General features: G+C 44.1%; 1 protein-coding gene across 7 annotated transcripts in view; it reads right to left on the bottom strand.

Annotated features, from left to right (window-relative positions):
- The window catches only part of KATNBL1 (katanin regulatory subunit B1 like 1), a 66,059-nt gene that overhangs the window by 24,584 nt on the left and 20,842 nt on the right, over nucleotides 1-20,633 (bottom strand). For 6 of the 7 annotated variants that reach the window (XR_004965628.1, XR_004965625.1, XR_004965626.1 and 3 more), the window contains exons 2-4: nucleotides 9,689-9,819; nucleotides 8,757-8,797; nucleotides 3,642-3,921 (exon numbers count right to left, since the gene is read on the bottom strand). Coding sequence is in view for 2 of the 7 variants with exons in the window: in XM_036296316.1 (XP_036152209.1) it covers nucleotides 3,642-3,921; nucleotides 8,757-8,797; nucleotides 9,689-9,805 (438 nt within the window). In the remaining 5 variants the exon portion in view is untranslated. Of the gene's footprint in view, nucleotides 1-3,641; nucleotides 3,922-8,756; nucleotides 8,798-9,688; nucleotides 9,820-10,297; nucleotides 10,350-20,633 lie in introns of those variants that run through there. The other variant, XM_036296346.1, reaches the window with a different exon arrangement.

Below are 20,633 nucleotides of genomic sequence, written 5' to 3'. Positions count from 1 at the left end.
TAAAATAAATTGTTTTTAGTTCACCCATACTATGTTATACACTAATAACAATTATGCATTGTGTAGTGTATATTGTTCTTAAATTTAAACTCACATATATGTGTCATTCAGGTATACTGTTTCTGTTAAAATCCTTCTTACAGTGAAAAAAAATGTTTTGCTTTGTTATAAATAAATAAATAAAGCTCAACTGGCATGGCTCAGCAGTTGAGCATCGAGCTACGAAACAGGAGGTCACGGTTCGATTCCCAGTCAGGGCGCATGCCCAGGCTAGGGGCTCAATCCCCTGTGTGGGGCTCTCTCATCACTGATGTTTCTCTCTCTCTCTCTCTCTCTCTCTCTCTCACTTCCTCTGAAATCAATAAAAATTTATTTTGAAAATAATAAATAAATAAATAAATAAATAAATAAATAAAATTTAATGCTGTTATTTCCAAATGTTGAGATTATGGATAATTTTTTCCTTTGGGTTTATTTTCTACAACATATACAATAAACAAGTAATCCTATATAATAACAGACAAACATGGTAATTAACTGTAGCTCCGACACACTTCCCATTGGCTAATCAGGGCGATATGCAAATTAACTGCCAACCAAGATGGTGGCCGGCAGCCAGGCAGTGAAGTGAACAGGAGGCTTGTTTGCTCCAGTGAAGGAGGAAGCCAAGGTTCCCTGCCCGCCGCTGCCAGCCTCTGAGCTTGCACTCTAAGAAACAATGTTGCAATTATAGAAGTTAAACAAAACCCAGAAACCTGCTTTCGGCCAGCCGGGCTTCAGCCAGCAGGATTGCAACAGTGTTTCAATTATAGAACAAACGCAGAGACCTGCTTTCAGCGGCCGAGGTCTCATAGCTGCAGCCGGGCCTCAGAGCTAAAGCCGGCTCTCAGCTCCAGTGACAGCCATAGAAGGTAAATAAATCCCAGAAGAAAAAAAAGAAAAGAAAAAAAGGAGAAGTTGGGAGCTTCAGTCGCCCGCCAGCCTGAAAACGGCCCTCAGCCCCTCACCCAGACTGGCCAGGCACCCCAGTGGGACCCCTACCCTGAAGGGGGTGTGGGCAGCCTAAAAACAGCCCTCAGCCCCTCACCCAGACTGGCCAAGCACCCCAGTGGAGACCCCCACCCTGAAGCAACAAGATGGTGGCTAATTTGCATACTGAAGGCAGGCGGCAGCGGGCAAGGCTGTCTGCAGTCTAGGACCGATCTGTGACCCTGCCAGGTGGGGGGCAGCGCTTGAGGCTGTCTGCTGTCTTGGGACCCGGATCCATGACCTTGCCGGGTGGGGGGCAGCAGTTGAGGCTGTCGGTAGTCTGGGACCCGGATCCATGACCTGTCGGGCGGGGGCAGCGCTTGAGGCTGTACACGGGACCAAGACACGGATCTGTGACCCTGCCGGGCGGGGGGCAGTGCTTGAGGCTGTCCGCGGTCCTGGGACCCAGATCCGTGACCCTTCCCGGCAGGGTGGCAGCTCGCACAGGGGCGGATCGGCCAGGGTTGGGCAGGGCAGGACGCCTGGCTTCCACCCAGCCCCAGTCACTCTGGGCAGGTGAGCAGCGCAGAGAGCCTCTGAACAGGGGAAGTAGGCCAGCATAGGGTGGCCTGTACGCCCCACATGGCAATGGTGACAGCTGTAAGCGCCCCAAGCGGAGCCTGCAGGCTGAGCTGAAGTAGCACCTGCAGGCCATCAGCACCCAGGAGTGGCTGTGCAAGATCCGCCTCCTGGCCCAGAAGGTGCAGGATCGCAGGGACAGCCACCGTGGCGGGCCAGACTGACGTCCTCCTGGACGCACCACAGGGGTTTGCGGATCTGCAAAGCCAGAGGCCTCCGGTGTGCACATCCCCCCCTGGCATGCGAACATCCCCTAGCACACTGTCACCCTCCTGCGCCTGCAACAGTTGCAAACCAAGGCGTGCACAAGTTCCCCCCGCCTCTCCACTGCACTTCCATCAACCCAGCATGCCTAACACCCCCACAGGATGTGCACACATCCCCTCTGATGCGTTCACGTCCTTTGGAGAGTGTCTGGGTGTTCTGGGTGCTAAGGGTGGGCACCTGGGAGATGGCAGTGAGAGGGCGGATTGGTGATGTCCTGTTCCCATGGAGGCCAGTGCAGCTACGAGATCACCTCTAGGGGGTTAATGCAGGTGCTGAGGCGGTAGCAGATGCAGACAGACACACCCGGTGGGCGTGGGTGGCCCTCGCTGAGGTGCCTTCGGTCAGCGTTCAAGATCAAGAACCCAGAGGTGAAGAGGAATTCCATCCTCTCAGTGAAACAGTGGGATAGTCGGCGACTGTAGAGGAGGAATGTGCACTTTGGGTGCCAGCACCCATGAGCGAAGGCTGCCCTGACTGAGCCTCACTTGCTTGGGGCCTAGCGCACTCCTGCCAGGCAGCGGGTGACAGGACGTGCTTTTCCAAATTAATGAGAGAAAACGTTGATTCTCCTGCTGCCCACAAAGGTGGAAAGTGAAGTGGGGAGACATGTGGGGAGTGAGCGAGGTTCCCTGTCTGGGGGTTCCAAATCTGCTGTTGGTTTCTTTCACCGCTGACTAGAGATATACAGAGTGTTCCCCCAAAATGTATACACACTTTGAATACCTACTAATTCCAATGGTTTTAAGCATAAGAAAGAAACAACAATGGAGCTGTTATCTGTTAAAAGTGTGGGCACAAACAGGTAGTTGGACATTCCCTGAGGGGTCTCAGATTGGAGAGGGTGAAGGCCAGACTGAGCCCCTCCCCCTCCCCCCAGGGCAGGAATTTCGTGCACCGGGCTACTAGTAATTATTATAAATTCATGTGTGTTTACCAATTTTATTAAACCATTTTTAAAATGATTCTTATAAAAAAAGACTTTCTTGAGATATCAGTTACAGACCATAAAACTCATCCATTAAAAGTATGTTATTCAATTATTATAACCAATTTTCAGAATTGTGCCACCACAATTTAGAATGTTTTTATCATTCCCTCAAAATTCCCTTGAGCCTATTCGAATAATTAATTTTGTCAGAGCCAGAAGAACAGCATACTTAGTAGGTTTGCCAAAATAAAACTTCTACTAGGTAATTTTGAGAGCCCAACAAAATGTGTTTGAATAACTGGTTTTGGTGATCCCCTTTTTAAAAAAATACATTTTTATTGATTTCAGAGGAAGGGAGAGGGAGAGGGAGGTAGAAACACCAATGATGAGAGAGAATCTATAATCAGCTGCCTCTTTTATGCCCACCAGGGGGGATCAAGCCCACAATCCAGGCATGTGCCCTGAATGGGAATCGAACCGTAACCTCCTGGGTCATAGGTCGACACTTAACCACTAAGCCACGCCAGCCAGGCTGGCGGTCTACTTTGTAAGCAAGATTCCTTTTACCTTCCTTTAAATCTCTACTGGCCAACCTGTCATTCTGGGTATTTACAGCAGCTTGTCAATCATTTGAAGTCACCTCAGATATCACTAACTTAAGAGAAATGGAATAAACTACTGAGTCAAATTTGGTTAATCAGGAAAATTGTGTCAGGAGTTACGATCATTCAAATAAATCTGAATTCAATGGGTGACAATTATTCAAATAGCAGAATATGGCAAAGAAAAAAAACAAGAGTATAGCAAGAATAAAGTTAAGTTTACAAACTTAACTTACCTCAGAAAAAAAACCACTGTATTTTGATGATGCGCTTTCTGTCTGTGAAGAACCAGAATCACTGGAGTTAAGCAAATATGTTCGACTATCATGGTGTAATTTTTCAGGCAGGTGGCCTGCACAAGCCAGTTCATTTTCTTTATTTGCCATGTCACAGCCCCCACTTCTAGGGGACTGTTTCTTTTTAAAACAAGAATTTGGAAAAGGATAATGAACTTTCTTTCTGTGGTAGATCACCTTACGTAGTTTATCTGGGCTTTTAACAGCGTGTCCAACTGTTCTGTAAAAATGAAAAAAGATCCACATGAAAACCTTTAAAAGTTTTTAAACAGAAAGATTTAATAGGTCACATTTAGTGATTACAATCCAGTAAAATTAGAAGTAAACAGAATTTTTAAAAATCTTAAATTTTAGATTAAAGAGGGAAATTACAAACCATTTGAAAAGCAATGAACAGGACGATACTTTATACCAAATGAAAATAAAGAGGCATAATAACTAGATGTTTTTAAAATGAAATATTACAGGCCATTTTTGGAGGAAGAAAATTATAACAATTTCTAATCACCTAAACGTTTTCTAACAAAGTGACAAATAATTATACATATTTGAATATTTTAAAGTTTATTTTTATTAAGTTAAAGTATACTTAATTTTATTTGAATAAGAAACCACAAAAGAACACATCTCATGGTTTAGTATAGTGATTTTCAAAAGTTTTGGCCTCAGGATGCTTTGCACTCTTAAAAATTGTTGAAGTCTCCTGAACAGACACTTCTCCCAAGAAGACATAGAAATGGCCAACAGATATATGAAAAGATGTTCAATTTCACTAGCTATTAGGAAAACACACATCAAAACTACAACGAGATACCATCTCACACCTGTTAGGATGGCTATTAACAAGACAAGTAATAACAAGTGTTGGAGAGGTTGTAGAGAAAAAGATACCCTTATTCGCCCTGACCAGTTTGGCTCAGTGGCTAGAGTGTCGGCCTGCGGGCTGAAGAGTCCCAGGTTCGATTCCGGTCAAGGGCATGTACCTTGGCTGCGGGCACATCCCCAGTAGGGGGTGTGCAGGAGGCAGCTGATCAATGTTTCTCTCTCATGGGTGTTTCTAACTCTCTATCCCTTTCCCTTCCTCTCTATAAAAAATCAATAAAATATATATATATTTTTTAAAAATATATCCTTATTCACTGCTAGAGGGACTGTAAACTGGTACAGCTACTATGGAAAACACTATGGACGTTCCCAAAAAAACTAAGAATAGAGTTATCCTATGATCCAGCAACCACTCTTCTGGGTATCTAAAAACTTAATTTATTCTAAAAGATATATGTACTCCCATGTTCAGTGCAGCATTATTCACGGTAGTGAAGATAAGGAAACAACGGAAATGTCCTTCGAGAGATGATTTGATAAAGAAGCTGTTGTACATTTATACAATGGAATACTACTCAGTCACAAGAAAAGATGAAATACCGCCATTCCTGACAACATGGATGAATCTTGGGAATATCATGCTATGCAAAATAAGTCAAATGGAAAAAGTCATGAACCATATGAATTCACTCATATGTGGGATATAAAACTGAAAACAACAAATGAACAAACAAACAAAACTATAGACATAGATAATGTATAGTGGTTACCAGAGGAAAAGGGGGGCGGGTGGGAAGGTAGTAAAGGATAAAGGGAGGTGGTGACCGAAGAACAATAGACTTTGGGTGGTGAGCACACAATGCAATATACAAATAATGTATTAAAACTGAACACTTGAAACCAACCTATATAATTTTATTAACCAATTCACCCCAAAAAATTTAATTTAAAAATTTTTTAAATTCTTAAGGTCTCAAAATAATTTTTTTATGTGGGAAATATTTATTGATACTCACTGTATTAGGAACTAAAACTGAGAAAATGGGTTAATTTAAAAATAATAGACGTTACTGATTAACAAATTAAAAAAATATTTTTATTGATTTTTAGAGAGAGAGGAAGGGAGACAAAAAGAGAAAGACTGATGTGAAAGTGGAACATCAATTCCCTTAAACAGAGATCCAGGCATGTGCCCTGACTGAGAATTGAACCAGCAACCTTTTTGGTGCATAGGATGATTCCCAAACAACTAAGCCATATCAGCAGGGCTCACATAGAATATTTTTATAAAATCATACATACAAACACACACACCTAGTGAGAAGAATGGCACTATTCTACATCTTTACAAATATCTAATATCTTATTTAACAGAAGACAGATGGATTCTCATTATTTCCTTCTCCATTCAATCTATTGCGATATTAAATGTAGTCTCTGGAAAAGTCTACTATCCACTTGTAAGAGAATAAATATGAAAAAGGTGAATAATATCTTAGTATTGATATGAATATAGTAACCTCAAAAACTCCCTGAAAGGGCTTCAGGAACCTCCAGGGTCCTCAGATCACACTTTGAGAAACAGTGGTTTATTTGGTAGATCTGAGAATGAATGTCATTTCTACCACTTTCTGGGTGCATAATCCTGAACAAATCACTTAACTTCTCCTATCTTTAGTTTTCCTCATCAATTGTTAGGAGGCAATGAAACCTACCCAGTAGGACTGTGGTAAGTATCCTATCTAATAAAAGAGAAACATGGTAATTAGCCGTACATCCGCTACCCTTCCCATTGGCTAATCAGGGCGAGATGCAAATTAACTGCAGCCAAGATGGCAGCCGGCAGCCAGGCAGCTGAAGCGGAACATGAGGCTTGCTTGCTTCAGTGACGGAGGACTCCAACGTTCCCCGCCTGCCGCTGCCAGCCTCTGAGCTCCTGAAGCAACAGCTCCAAAAGATACAATGTTTCAATTATAGAGCTAAAAGATGGTGGTCATTTGCATATACCAGTTGCGAGGGAAGACTGAGGACAAAATGGAGGCTGAGCAGTACAGAAGGGAGCTAAGTAGAGGTCTCAAGGACAGAAACGGAGCCAAGGCTGTGGAGGTGGGAGGCAGGAGGTGGGAGGGCAAACCCAGTCACAGCGGCTGTGAGCTGGAGGGTCAGCGACTTGGAGGGGAAGGGGTAGCTCCTGGGAGCAGGAGGGGAAACCCAGCAGGAGCTTCTGGGAGCGGGAGGGGAAACCCACCACAGCGCCTAGGAGCGGGAGGGGAAATGCAGCAGGAGCGCCTGGGAGAGGGAGGGGAAATGCAGCAGGAGTGCCTGGGAGAGGGAGGGGAAATGCAGCAGGAGTGCCTGGGAGGGGGGAGGGGGGACCCAGCAGGAGGGGCCGGGAGCGGGAGGGGAAACCTGCCACAGTGCCTGGGAGGGGGAGGGGAAATTCAGCAGGAGTGGCTGGGAGCAAGAGGGGAAACCCGCCACAGCACCTGGGAGGTGGAGGGGAAACCCGCCACAGCGCTTGGGAGCGGGGGGGGGGGGGGGGGGTGAGGGGGGAACCCAGCAAGAGTGCCTGGGAGAGGGAGGGGAAACCCAGCAGGAGTGCCTGGGAGCTGAGGGGAAACCCACCACAGTTCCTGGGAGTGGGAGGGGAAACCAGCAGGAGTGGCTGGGAGCGGGAGGGGAAACCCAGCAGGAGTGGGTGGGAGCAGGAGGGGATACCTGCCACAGTGCCTGGGAGGTGGAGGGGAAACCCGCCACAGCGCTTGGGAGCGGGGGGGGGGGGGGGAGGTGAGGGGGGAACCCAGCAAGAGTGCCTGGGAGTGGGAGGGGAAACCCAGCAGGAGTGCCTGGGAGCTGAGGGGAAACCCACCACAGTTCCTGGGAGTGGGAGGGGAAACCAGCAGGAGTGGCTGGGAGCGGGAGGGGAAACCCAGCAGGAGTGGGTGGGAGCAGGAGGGGATACCTGCCACAGTGCCTGGGAGCGGGAGGGGAAATGCAGCAGGAGCACCTGGGAGCGGGAGGGGAAACCCGCCACAGTGCCTGGGAGTGGGAAGGGAAACCCAGCAGGAGTGGGTGGGAGCAGGAGGGGATACCTGCCACAGTGCCTGGGAGCTGAGGGGAAATGCAGCAGGAGCACCTGGGAGCGGGAGGGGAAACCAGCAGGAGTGGGTGGGAGCAGGAGGGGAAACCCAGCAGGATGGGTGGGAGCAGGAGGGGATACCTGCCACAGTGCCTGGGAGCGGGAGGGGAAATGCAGCAGGAGCGCCTGGGAGAGGGAGGGGAAACCCGCCACAGTGCCTGGGAGGGGGAGGGGAAACCCGCCACAGCGCCTGGGAGTGGGAGGGGAAACCAGCAGGAGTGGCTGGGAGCAGGAGGGGAAACCCAGCAGGAGTGGGTGGGAGCAGGAGGGGATACCTGCCACAGTGCCTGGGAGCGGGAGGGGAAATGCAGCAGGAGCACCTGGGAGAGGGGGGGGGGGGGGGACCCATCAGAAGCGGCTGGGAGCAGGAGGGGAAACCCAGCAGGAGTGGCTGGGGGTGGGGGGAAACCCAGCAGGAGTGGCTGGGAGCGGGAGGGGAAACCCAGCAGGAGCAGCTCGGAGTGGGAGCTAAGCCCGCCTCAGCCGGTTTCGCTCCCCTCTCTGCTTCACTCCAGCCGCTGGAAGCCCTATTCTTGCAGGAATCTTCCTGCAACGGGCCTCTAGTCTATATTATAAAAGGCCAGTGGTCGTAATGCCATAACACCATAATGACCAAATGACCGATCACCAGGAGGTGCATTGATGGATCCGGGTCTCGTGGAGCGGCGGGTCTGGGGTCCCACACGATTTCTCGTGCTGGGCCTCTAATTAAAGATAATACTGATTAGTACAGTGACTAGCAAAAAGGAAATGTTTGAGAATAAGTTAATTATTATAATAAAAGGGAATACTTATTTTTTCCCCATTTTAAAAAAATATATATTTTATTGATTTTTTACAAAAAGGAAGGGAGAGGGATAGAGTTAGAAACATCGATGAGAGAGAAACATTGATCAGCTGCCTCCTGTACACTCCCTACTGGGGATGTGCCTGCAACCAAGGTACATGCCCTTGACTGGAATCAAACCTGGGACCTTTCAGTCCACAGGCCAACGCTCTATCCACTGAGCCAAACCTGTTAGGGCACCATTTTTACTTTTATCCAGCTTTCAACATTTGCTGTTTCCCACAAACTTTAAAGATGCTCTTACCTATTTATGTAAGCAGCCAACTGTTTTGGAGATTTCTTAACCTAAAAAATTAAAATAGATGGTTGTAGCACATTTAAGTTTTTAAATAAAGCTATGTAAACTTTGTGATTGATTTAACAAATCTGAGATTCAACAGTTAAGTTTTTCAGATTAAAGTTTTTTCTGTTCTAATGCTTTATCTCAATCATTAGTTACAACAACATTGTACAGAGATGTTTTTGATATATCTACCTCCCTATTTTCTATGCCACTAGTCACATATTATGGTATATTTACAGGGTACTTAATAAGTTGAATTTTAATGTGGTTTAAGAGAAATTATATCAGTGCTGATATGCCTTACAATGGTGACCAAAAAGCACTTTTAAGATTACTCTTTAATATTAAACTAAAATATCAAAATTATATCCTATCAGAACAGTATACTGGCCAAAATTTTTTTAGAGCTTTCAGAATACAAAGTTTTCAATATTTCATTAATTCTACTTAATTCTGGCAAGTTAAACAGAATTGGTACCTCTTGTTTTTTAAATAATTTAACCAGAATTAACCACACACCTAATAGTTTAAATTAACTGTGATGAAATGAAAAACCTGTGTCTCCCCAAAATTCATGCTGAAATCCTATTAGGAAGCAAGGCTTTTGGGAGATGACTGGGTCATGAATGAGATTACTGCTCTTATAAAAGACCCCTGAGAGCTCTCATAACCCTTCTACCATCTAAGACACAGTGAAAAGACAGTCATCTATAGGCCTTCACCAGACACCAAATCTGTCTGGGCCTTGATCTTGAACTTCCCAGCCTCTAGAGCTGTAAGAAATAAGTTTCTGTTGTTTAAAGCCACTCAGTCTAGAGTATTCTGTCATCGTACTCTTAGTCTGAATAGACTAAAATACTATCTTACCTGTTACCTAGAAACTGTGGACTTACCTCCTTCATGTTCTTATTAGTGAAATTAGAGATCCTTTTTCTAGGACGATCAATGGAATGATCCTCAATATTATTATAAAAGTTCCGTTTTTTAACATTGTGGGTTTCAGATGCCATAATCTCTTAAATACCTAGACAACAAAATAAAAAGAATAAATGGAAAATACATAAAGCAAAAGAGCCTGATCATTTCCTTAATACAAATATAAAAATACAAAACAGCTCACTATGTAAAAACGGCTTATAAGTAAAGCAGAGAACACAGTTCTAATTTACACACTTTTAAAAACCTTAAATACAGAGCAGGGCATTTCAGGAAATTAAGATTCTTTCTGTTCTCATTGTTTTTAGACACTACCAGTAATAATAACATGGCATGTATTTTGGCCCACCACAAAATGTCAATCTCCCCATTTTCCATATCACTAGCCATATATTAAGTTTAAATTTACAGGTCATGAAATCAAGTCTATGTGTATGGTAGTAGTAATTATGGCATCCAAATCTACAGAAGCCTAAAATTTTGGAACCAAATCACATATACCACCCCAAGCAGCAGAAAGAGGAACCAAAATCAAACTATATATATCATACTTGTTTATGCCTAACCTTTACATTTTTCTTTCATTCTTGTAGCTAGCTCTCCAAAGCTTTCTTCTACCTTTGAAAAAAATAATCCAATGTACCCAGGGTAAGAAACCTCTCAGATGAGACTTTAAAAAAGTAAATAAATAACTACAGTACAACAATAAGCACTGACTAAGGGGTATCCATATGAGTGAGCAAAACTTCACTGAGGAAAGTCTTAAAGAACAAACAGCATGTGCAGAATTGAAAGGAATGAAGCAACATAGTTTGTCTGGCATTATCTTAAGCAGATACATGTGACTGGAGCTTAGGCTGGGGGTGGATTACAGCACAGTGAGAAATTAGGCTGGAAAAGATAGGCAGAATCTAGATCATAAAGGGTTTGTTCATGACGTAAACTTTTTATTTTTAATCCTCACCTGAGGATATGCTTATTGACTTTAGAGAGAAGGGATGAGAGAGAGAGAGAGAGAGAGAGATATCCAGGATTGAACCTGCAACTTAGGTATGTGGCCTGACCAGGAATTGAACCAGCAACTTTTCGGTATACAGAACAATGCTCCAACCAACTGAACAAAACTGGTCAAGGCTTTTTTTTTTTTTTTTTTTTTTTTTTTTTTTTAAGGAAGAGTGACATTTAAAAATAGCAGACTAAACACTTCCACTCTTCCCTGAGATCCCATTGCAATTACAGAAAAAGTTTTTAAACACGTAAAACCCATAAAGATAAAGAAGAGGAAATGATGGCAACAACATTTTGCAAATGGCAAAGCAGAAGTGATAAATGACTTGGCAGATCTGAGAAAGCTAAATCCTAAATCAGCAATGAGTAAAGGTGAAAAGGAGAATCACCAAAAGGTTCAGTAATTGGCAATACTGAGGACCTCACTATATGAGGATAAAGGTGGACTTAAGAACAAGTAAAATGAATATCCATTCAAGACACCTAGATCCGTCTCTACATTCCCTTCACCATTCCAGTAAAAGACTAGTTTTATAGTATGGAAAATTTAAAACACAGCCTTTGGGATGGGAAACACCAGTCATGAATGAGGGTGCAAGGAACATATTATAAACGGGGGTGGGGAAGAGGAACAAGTGAAAGTTTACATAGTAAATACTGAGACCTCTAACCTTTATTCTACCACTTGCCTCACAGAGGCCTGCAGCCAGGCTTATAGACTTCAGAAAAGAGTGCAGAAGCTCAATTCAAGAGGGAAACATATACATACATAGACATCTATCTAAAAATATTGACATTAGTGATGATCAAAGCTCACAAAAAACTTTTAAATCTTGATTATGGTGGTAGTTACCCAACTGTCAAAACCATGCAATATAAACCGTGTAAAATTTTATTAGATATATATTACATCTCAATAAATCTGACTTTTAAAAAATCTTTAAGAGATAAGAACAAACTGTATCCATGAAACACAAATGAGGCAAAAAAACAAACCAACTAAGACCACTGGAAATTAATTACTATTAGGTAGACCATTGTTTCTGTCAAAAGATGCAACCTGATTATTTCACAATCTATAAAAAGTCAACTTTTTGGACTCTAACTCATCAATAAATATGAAGTTGCCCTAGCCGGTTTTGCTCAGTGGATAGAACATTGGCCCTCAGACTAAAGGGCCTGGATCAATTCTGGGCAAGGGCACTTACCTCATTTGCAGGCTCAATCCCTGGCCCTCACATCAATGTTTCTCTCTCCCTCTCTCTCACTCTCACCCTTCCTCCCTCCTCCCCTCCTTCCCTTCCACTCTCTCTAAAAAATCAATGAAAAAATAACCTCTGGTGAGGATTAACAAAACAACCCCCCCCAAAAAAATGCTTAATACAAATAAATAAAATAATATGAAGTTGCCTTTCTCACAAAGGACCCTTGAGAAATAAAAGTAATTAGAGAAAGAGGTCTCTAATGTCATTCATATGTTAAAAATAAACATAGAATAATAATTAAAGGATAATAGCCTAAAGGTGAGGTAATGGTCCTATTTCAGGAAGATTATGACATTCCTAAAGCATTAGTAACTGATTTAAGATTTTACAAATTTTAAAAGATACAGAAAACAAACATTACTGAAGAATACTAATTTGAGCCCTGGCCGGTTTTGCTCAGTGGATAGAGTGTCGGCATGCAAACTGAAAGATCCCAGGTTCAGCTCAGTCAGGGGCACGCACATGCCTGGCTTGTGGGCTCGGTCCCCAGTGGAGGACTTGCAGGAGGCGGCCAATCCATGATTCTCTCTCATCATGGATGTTTCTATCTTTCTTTCCCTCTTCCTTCCTCTCTGGAATCAATAAAAATATATTTAAAAAAATAAAAGAATACTAATTTGAAAACTAATTTTGAAAGCTTAAAATGGGTGGTGTGACAATAACAATTTCCAATAAAATAATAGTTACCACCATTTTATCACTTAATATGGAACTACAGATGCTTTATATTCAGTATCTCATTTATATTATACTAAAGGCCTGGTGCATGAAATTCATGCATGGGTGTGGTGCGGGTCTCCCTCAGCCCGGGCTGCACGCTCTTCCAATCCGGCACCCCTCGGGGGATGTCTAACTGCCACTTTAGGCCCAATCCCATAGGCAGTTGGACATCCCTCTTGCAATCCAGGACCGCTAGCCCCTAACTGCTCGCCTGCCTGCCTGCCTGCCTGATCACCCTTAACCACTCTGCATGCCTGCCTCATTGCCCCTAACCCCTTTGCCTCCCTGCCTAATCACCCCTAACCACTTGCCTGCCTGCCTGATTGCCCCTAACTGCTCGCCGGCCTGCCTGCCTGATCACTCCTAACTGCTCATCTGCCTGCCTAATCACCCTTAACTGCCTCTGCCTCGGCCCCCACCACTGTGGCTTCATCTGGAAGGGCGTCCGGAAGGATGTCCAGAAGGTTGTTCAGCTGTCCGGACTAATTAGCATATTATGCCTTTATAATATTATAGACTAGAGGCCCAGTGCACAGGATTCGTGCACTGGTGAGGGGGCGTGGCCTGTGGGGATCGGCCTGCTATGGGAGTGCCGCTCATCCTGGTCAGCCGAGCAGCTGTGGACCCTCCCTCTGAGCAGCTACTCCCATTGTGGGAGTGCACTGACCACCAGAGGGCAGCTCCTGCTTTGAGTGTCTACCCCCTGGTGGTCAGTGCGCATCATAGCGACTGGCTGACTGGTCGTTCCGCCATTCCGTCACTGGGCTTTTATTATATAGGATGATTTTTTATGCAGAAATTATAATTCCACATTTAAAAAATATACAGGTTGCCCGGCTGGTGTGGCTCAGTAGTTGAATATCAACCCATGCACCAGGAGGTCGCTGGTTCAATTCCCGGTCATGGCACATACCTGGGTTGCAGGCTTGATCCCCAGTAGGGGGCGTGCAGAAGGCTGCTGATGGACATTTCTCTTATTGATGTTTCTCTCTCCCTCCCTCTCTCTCCCTCCCTCTCTCTAAATCAACAAAAACATATTTTTTAAAAAATAAAAAATACAGGTTTTAAGTTAAGTTCTTTGTTCTAATGTACCAAAGATGTTTTATGCTTATTTTAGGCCTAAATTTGCCTAATCATTGGAGGATGGATGATAAAATTTCTCATCTCAAGGCTCTGTGTATTTGTGGTACTCTGTACCTGAGGAATGCTTTCCCCTCATATATTCTTACTAGAGGACTGGTGCATGAAAATTCATGCACTGGAGGGGGGTCCCTCAGCCCGGCCTGCCCCTTCTCACAGTCCGGGAGTCTTCGGGGCAGGAGGCGAGCCTTCGATCAGGGGAAGGCGACACCCCCATCAAACCTCTGCTGCTGCCACTGCCGGCAGTGCAAGCCTCAGCCAGCCCTGGGCGGCTGGGCAGCTGCCATCCAAGGCTTGCCTGTGCCTCAGGCCCGCCCTGGGTGGCTGTGCAGCCGCCATCCGAGGCTTGCCTGCACCTTGGGCATCAGCTGGGCAGCCGCCATCCAAGGCTTGCCTGTACCTCAGGCTGGCCCTGGGCAGCTGGGGGGCTGAGGGCAGGTCCAGCCGCACCGTGTGCCTGCCACCCCACTGGAGGGGCTGAAAGGAAGGGGGGACTCTGGCGGGGCTGAAGGGACTGGGTGCCATCATCTTGTGGCTATGGGTGTCGCCATCTTTGTGATGGTGTGATGGTCAATTTGCATATTCTCTCTTTATTAGATAGGATGGTTTGCTTCCTGAGTGACTTTCCCTGACCCATACTCTAAAATAGTACCTAACTTCACTTCCCTATCTCCTTACCCTTCCCTACCATTTTTCTTGATAATACTTGCTACTACTAGATATATAGTATATGTCTGTTTAGCATATGTCTTCTCTACTAGAATATAAACTCCTTGAAAAATGGTATCTTGCTTGCTTTCATTTTTACATTTCCTGGGCCTACACCACCACCTGGCACATACAAAGTGCTCTATATGTACATATTGAATGAATAAGTCCATTCAATACTATGTAAAAGTGATAATTAGTTGAAACAGCTTTTACCTTCTGTCTTTAGTTCAACCTTTTCTAGTACAGACTACCAGAATCCTTTATTCATAAATTAAACCTTATTACACACACACACACACAAATTTTTTAAAAAATAAATAAATAAATCTATAGAATTTAAATATTTTGCCTTTAGAAGATAACATTTATTGATAGTCTATCTCTCTTTTATATAGAAAAATATTCATTTCTTCATAGACTAAAACAGTTTTTTTAAAGAACATACAATGTTGCCTTTTTTTAAAGAGTGAAGGACTTTACATCTTAGAAAATTGCAAGTCAAAACCACAATGAGATACTACTTCACAATCACTAGAATGGCTATAATAAAAACAACAGGTAAGTGTTGAGAAAGATGTAGAGAAACTAGAAACCTCATACACTACTAGAGGACTGGTGCATGGGAATATAAAATGGTATAGTAGCTCTGGAAAACAGTTTGCCAGTTTCTTAAAATGTTAAATACAGATTTACCATATAATCCAACAATTCTACTCTTACATATTTATTCATGTGAAATGAAAGTTTATGTCCACAGAAGACTTGTATACAAATGTTCATAACAACATTATTCAGAACAGCCAAAAATGTGATAGACCCAAATGTATATCAATTAGTAAATGGTAAACAATATGAGTTATATCCACTTAGAATACTACTCAGCAACAAAAAGGCATGAAGTACTGATACATGCTACAATATATATATGAACATCATGCTAAGTGAAAAGAACCAAACACAAAGACCACATATTATATGGTTCCATTTATATGAAATGTCCATAAAAGTAAAATCTATAGAAAAAGAAAGTAGAGTATTGGTTGTCTAGGGCAGGATGGGAGTGAGAATAACTGTAAGTAAGCACAGCTTCTTTGGGGGGTGATGATAATGTTCTAAACTTTGATTGGATTGGTGATTGCATAATTCTACATATAATCAGTAAACTATATTTAAGTCAGGTGAATTTTATAGTATGTAAGTTATATTTCAATAAAGCTTAAAAAGGTGAAGAAAATTATCAACATTATAATGGTATTGTTTTTACAAAGGTTTTTACATTACAAATTCCATTTTGCTTTATGCCTTATAAATTTAGTAGTGCTACAGATAGTTTAAATCAATTGTTGAGGCTCCTAGGTATTTCTGAGGTGCCTTTTGATAATATACAAAAGAGAATAATCAGAAATGAGATCAAGAGTGGTTGAAGACATTGATTATAGAAAAATGGAAAGAATAATCTTTTAATGAAAAAAGAATAAAAGGAAACAAGGCCTTGAAGGATAAAGGAGGCATCAAGAAGAGAACAAAATACTAACTTTACTTAACTATTCTGAACACTTAATATAATAATGTGTATTTTCTTAAATAAAGACAATAATTGCTATGGGTATTCTCTTGAGAAGGTAGAAAAACAGTGGCGTGCAGAAGAAGCTGGATGGATGAATTGCCTTTATATATCAGTCATTTCATACCAGAAAGATGAAAAGGGATGTATTCATATAATTTACTGTAATGGCTGCCAAATCAAGAGATTAAATAGCTCGAAGTGTTCAGGTACTCTCTACCTACTCCCAATGAGAAAAGCTCATCACACAGGAATGAAACATGTCTGGACTTTTGTCTCTAATAACTTAAGTTATTTACAACTCAAGATCAAATTAAGTTAAGCTTTCTTTTTATATTAATATACTATAGCATTTCAGTTATTTATATTGTATTTAAGCCTGAGATTTCACTAGGCAATTTCATTCCTCTTCTTGAAAAACAAAGCACGATTGTGTACAAAGAATTATAATAATTAATATTTCTAGTATCAGTAATTCTCCTCCAATCACCACCACCAAAGTCACGCTCAATATGACAAAGGGTGTGTATGGTATTCTTGCCAAGAGTCTTGAGGTTGAAATTTATAACCACTATCCTATATAATAAAAGCATAATATGCAAATCGACCAAACAGCCAAACAGTGGAACGGCCATCCAGACAACCATCCGGGACCACGCTATGACACCCACTGGTGCCAGGCCAGCCAAGGCGGGTGAAATATGATTGGTCGGGGCCCGGCCATTGCCCCATAATCGCCCCACAGAGGGAGGCCCAGGCCACCGACCGGCAGGCTGAGGTGGGTGAGCGGGGCCTCCCTCTGCAAGGGCAGCCTAGGTCCCGGGTGCCAGCAGCCAGAGGGAAGCCCAGGTCCAGGAGGGAAGCCAGTGCCAGCAGCCAGAGAAAGGCCTACTCTTGCACAAATTTCGTGCATCTGGCCTCTAGTCTTATAATAATCTACACTAATAAAAGAGAAACATGGTCATTGGCGTACGACCGCTACCCTTTTCATTGGCTAATCAGCGAGATATGCAAATTAACTGTTAGCCAAGATGGCGGCAGCAGCCAGGCAGCTTGAAACTAACATGAGGCTTGCTTGCCTCAGTGACGGAGGGTCGTTGGAGGAAACCAACGTTCCCCGCCTGCGACTGCAGGCCTCTGAGCGGGCAGTTTAAGAAACACTGTAACAAATACCGCTGGAGCCACGGAGGCCTAAGAGCTGGAGCCAAGCCTCAAGGTAAAGCTGGCCCAGAATAAAAAAGAAAAAAAGAAAAAAAGGAGCGGTTGGGAACTTCAGTCACTCCCAGCCTGAAAACAGCCCTCAGCCCCTCACCCAGACTGGCCAGGCACCCCAGTGGGAACCCCCACCCTGATCCAGGACACCCTTCAGGGCAAACCAGCCGGCCCCACCCATGCACCAGGCCTCTACCCTATATAGTAAAAGGGTAATATGCCTCCCAGCACTGGGATCAGCAGAGCCACGAGGCCTCCCGGCACCGGGATCAGCGTGACAGGGGGCAGCGCCCAAACCCCCTGATCGCCCTGCGGCCCTGTGTGTGACAGGAGGCGGGGCCCCAACCCCCTGATCAGCCCTGCTCTGTGCCTGATAGGGGGGAGGTCCCCAACCGTCCCCCCCCCCCACGGGCCCTGCTCTGTGTGTGATGGGGTAGAGCCATAACCTCCCCATCGGCCCTGCCCTGAGTGTGACAGTGGCGGCGCCCCAACCCCCTGATCGGCCCTGCTCTGTGGGTGATAGAGGGCGGTACCCCAACCCCCTGATTGGCCCTGCTCTGTGCGTGACAGGGGGTGGCGCCGCAACCTCCCCATCGACTCTGCCTTGAGTGTGACAGGGGACGGTGCCCCAACCCCCCAATTGGCCCTACCCTGAGCGTGACTGAGGGTGGCATCACAACCTCCCAATCTGCCCTGCTCTGTGCATGACGGGGCAGCGCCCCAACTCCCCAATCGGCCCTGCTCTGAGCCCGACCAGGGGCTGCACCTAGGGATTGGGCCTGCCCTCTGCCACCCGGGAGCAGGCCTAAGCAAGCAGATCGTTATCTCCTGAGGGGTCCCAGACTGTGAGAGGGCACAGGCCGGGCTGAGGGACCCCCCCTCCCCCCCGAGTGCACAAATTTTTGTGCATCGGGCCTCTAGTCTATATATATTTAAAAGCCAAGCGACCAGAACAACAGAACGACTGGAATGACCGATAGCTATGATGCGCACTGAGGTGGCCAACTGGCCCCATCAGGGCCCCGATTGTCCCCCCTAACCTCCTTCGTCTCCTCCCCCCTGCCGGCCCAGCCCAACCAGCCCCCATCAGGGCAGGCTGGCTGGACCCCACCCATGCACGAATTCGTGCACCAGGCCTCTAGTAAAATACATAAAGAGGTTTTAGAGTTTAAAGCTTCAGACTAATTTTTTTTTTAACCCAGAGAGATCAGGTAAGTTGCCCAACAACAGTCAGCCAGTTAGTAAGGAAGCTGCCCAACAACAGTCAGCCAGTTAGTAAGGCACCAAGTCATTCTACCACATCTTTGTTTTCATTAATTGAATCCAATTCATTCCCAACTAGTGAACAGTCAACACTTTTCATTTCTAATAGCCAAATAAGACAAGAGTATTATTTTTCTGAGGATATGAGGAGAGACAGATGAACATAAACTATGAACTACCTCCCATCCATTCTTCCCCTTCCCTTATAAGGATAACCTTTTCTTCTCCCTTTTAAGGCCCCAAAGGGAATTTATAGAGCTTAAAGACAAATCATTGGTTTCTCTATGAGGCAACTACCACACAAAAAATGAAAGGGAAGAATGAACTTGGACTTTTTTCTTCAAGAATTTCAGTGAAGGGGAAAGGAACAGAAGGTAAAGATTAGATTTTCTGTCCTAGACAGTTTGGCTCAGTGGATAGAGCATCGACCTATGTACTGAAGCGTCCTGGGTTCAATTCTGGTCAAGGGCACATGCCCAGGTTGAGGGCTTGATCCCCAGTGAGGGGTGTGCAAGAGGTAGCTGATCAATGATTCTTTCTCATCATTGATGTTTCTCTCTCTCCCTCTCCCTTCCTCTCGGAAATCAATAAAAATATATATATTTTTAAAAGAATTAGATTTTCTGAGACAATTTTTAGAGCCTGGGGATACTGATTCCTTCCTTCTAAATCCAATTCAGACTCTCAATAACTCCTCTGGTCATCTGTAGCACTTATCTATATATATATATAAAAGGCTAATATGTTGTGTCCCTCTGACCGTCGCTATGATATGCACTGACAATCAGGGAGCAGATGCTCTACACAGGAGCTGCTGTGACATGCACTGGCCATTTACATAGAAATGGCTGCTGTGGGCACTGGGTAATGATGTTACATAGCAACACCCGGCTTCCTCTCCCTAGTGACTAGCCTCCTTAGAGTTTCTTCAGCCCAGGAACACAACTTGCTTTATAGCCAGGTGCAAACATTTTACACTTTAACCAAATGTCTGTGAAGCATTTTCCTGTGCCTCGTCTCATTTGATCCTCACAGAAGTCCTAGAGTAGGTAGGTAAGAGGTTCGGTAGAACCCTATTTTCTTTTCATTAGCCAGAAAATGGAGATTTAGAAAGTTTAGAAACTTGACCCAACTGATAAGAAGAAATGGTGGACCTTGAAAATGACTTCAGGTTTTCTCACTGTGCAGAATATAGTCAAACACTGCTGCAGTGAAATAATTTACCCTTTGTTCTCACTGCATGATCTACAATAATAATCTGCTTCGTGGTGATATTTACTGCTGTGTTGCTGACAATTACCTGAAAGAAAAATTGGGGTGCTTCACTGGGCTGGAAAAAGTTTAGCTAAATCAGAAAGCAGGTCTAATTAAGCAAGTTTATACTGTATATATAAAAGGCTAAGTTGACTCACACATGCTCGATACATATAAAGCTCTCACTGGTGCCATCACACGTGTGTGTTTCGATCTGTCATTGTTGATCATTAATTTGGTTGACACTTCTATTACAGAGAAAGGGCAAAAGTGATATTAAAATATTTCTTCTAATTAATTTCCTTTCAATGTGCACAAATCTGTGCACCGGGGCACTAGTGTTTAATAATGGAATTTGGATCAGGTTAAAAAATAAGGAGATAAAAAGAGAATTGAGAAGACCACGGTTGATCCAAATGGGATCAGTGCTTACAATGGAATATTAAACACACTACTTACAAGGACTATTTTGTGAAGTGGAAGAAGGTTCCAAAATAATAGCATCTTAAAAAGCAGGACAGAACCCTAGCCAATTTGGCTCAGTGGATAGAGCTTCAGCCCACAAACTGAAGGGACCCTCGATACCAGGCTCAGTCCTAGACCTGGTCGGGACACGTGCAACCAATCTCTCTCTATCCATTCCACATTCTCTTAAAAAAAAAAAAAAAAAAAGTATCCTCTGGTGAGGATTAACAAAACAAAACAAACAAAAGCAGAACAGAAAACTGAATATATAGTATAATCCTGGTTTAAAAAAATACATAA

The sequence above is a fragment of the Myotis myotis genome, unplaced genomic scaffold (assembly GCF_014108235.1).
Source record: "Myotis myotis isolate mMyoMyo1 unplaced genomic scaffold, mMyoMyo1.p scaffold_m19_p_1, whole genome shotgun sequence".
In the NCBI taxonomy this organism is placed as follows: domain Eukaryota; kingdom Metazoa; phylum Chordata; class Mammalia; order Chiroptera; family Vespertilionidae; genus Myotis; species Myotis myotis.
Note: the sequence above shows the minus strand (reverse complement) of the source record. Positions and strands in the feature narration are given on the sequence as shown.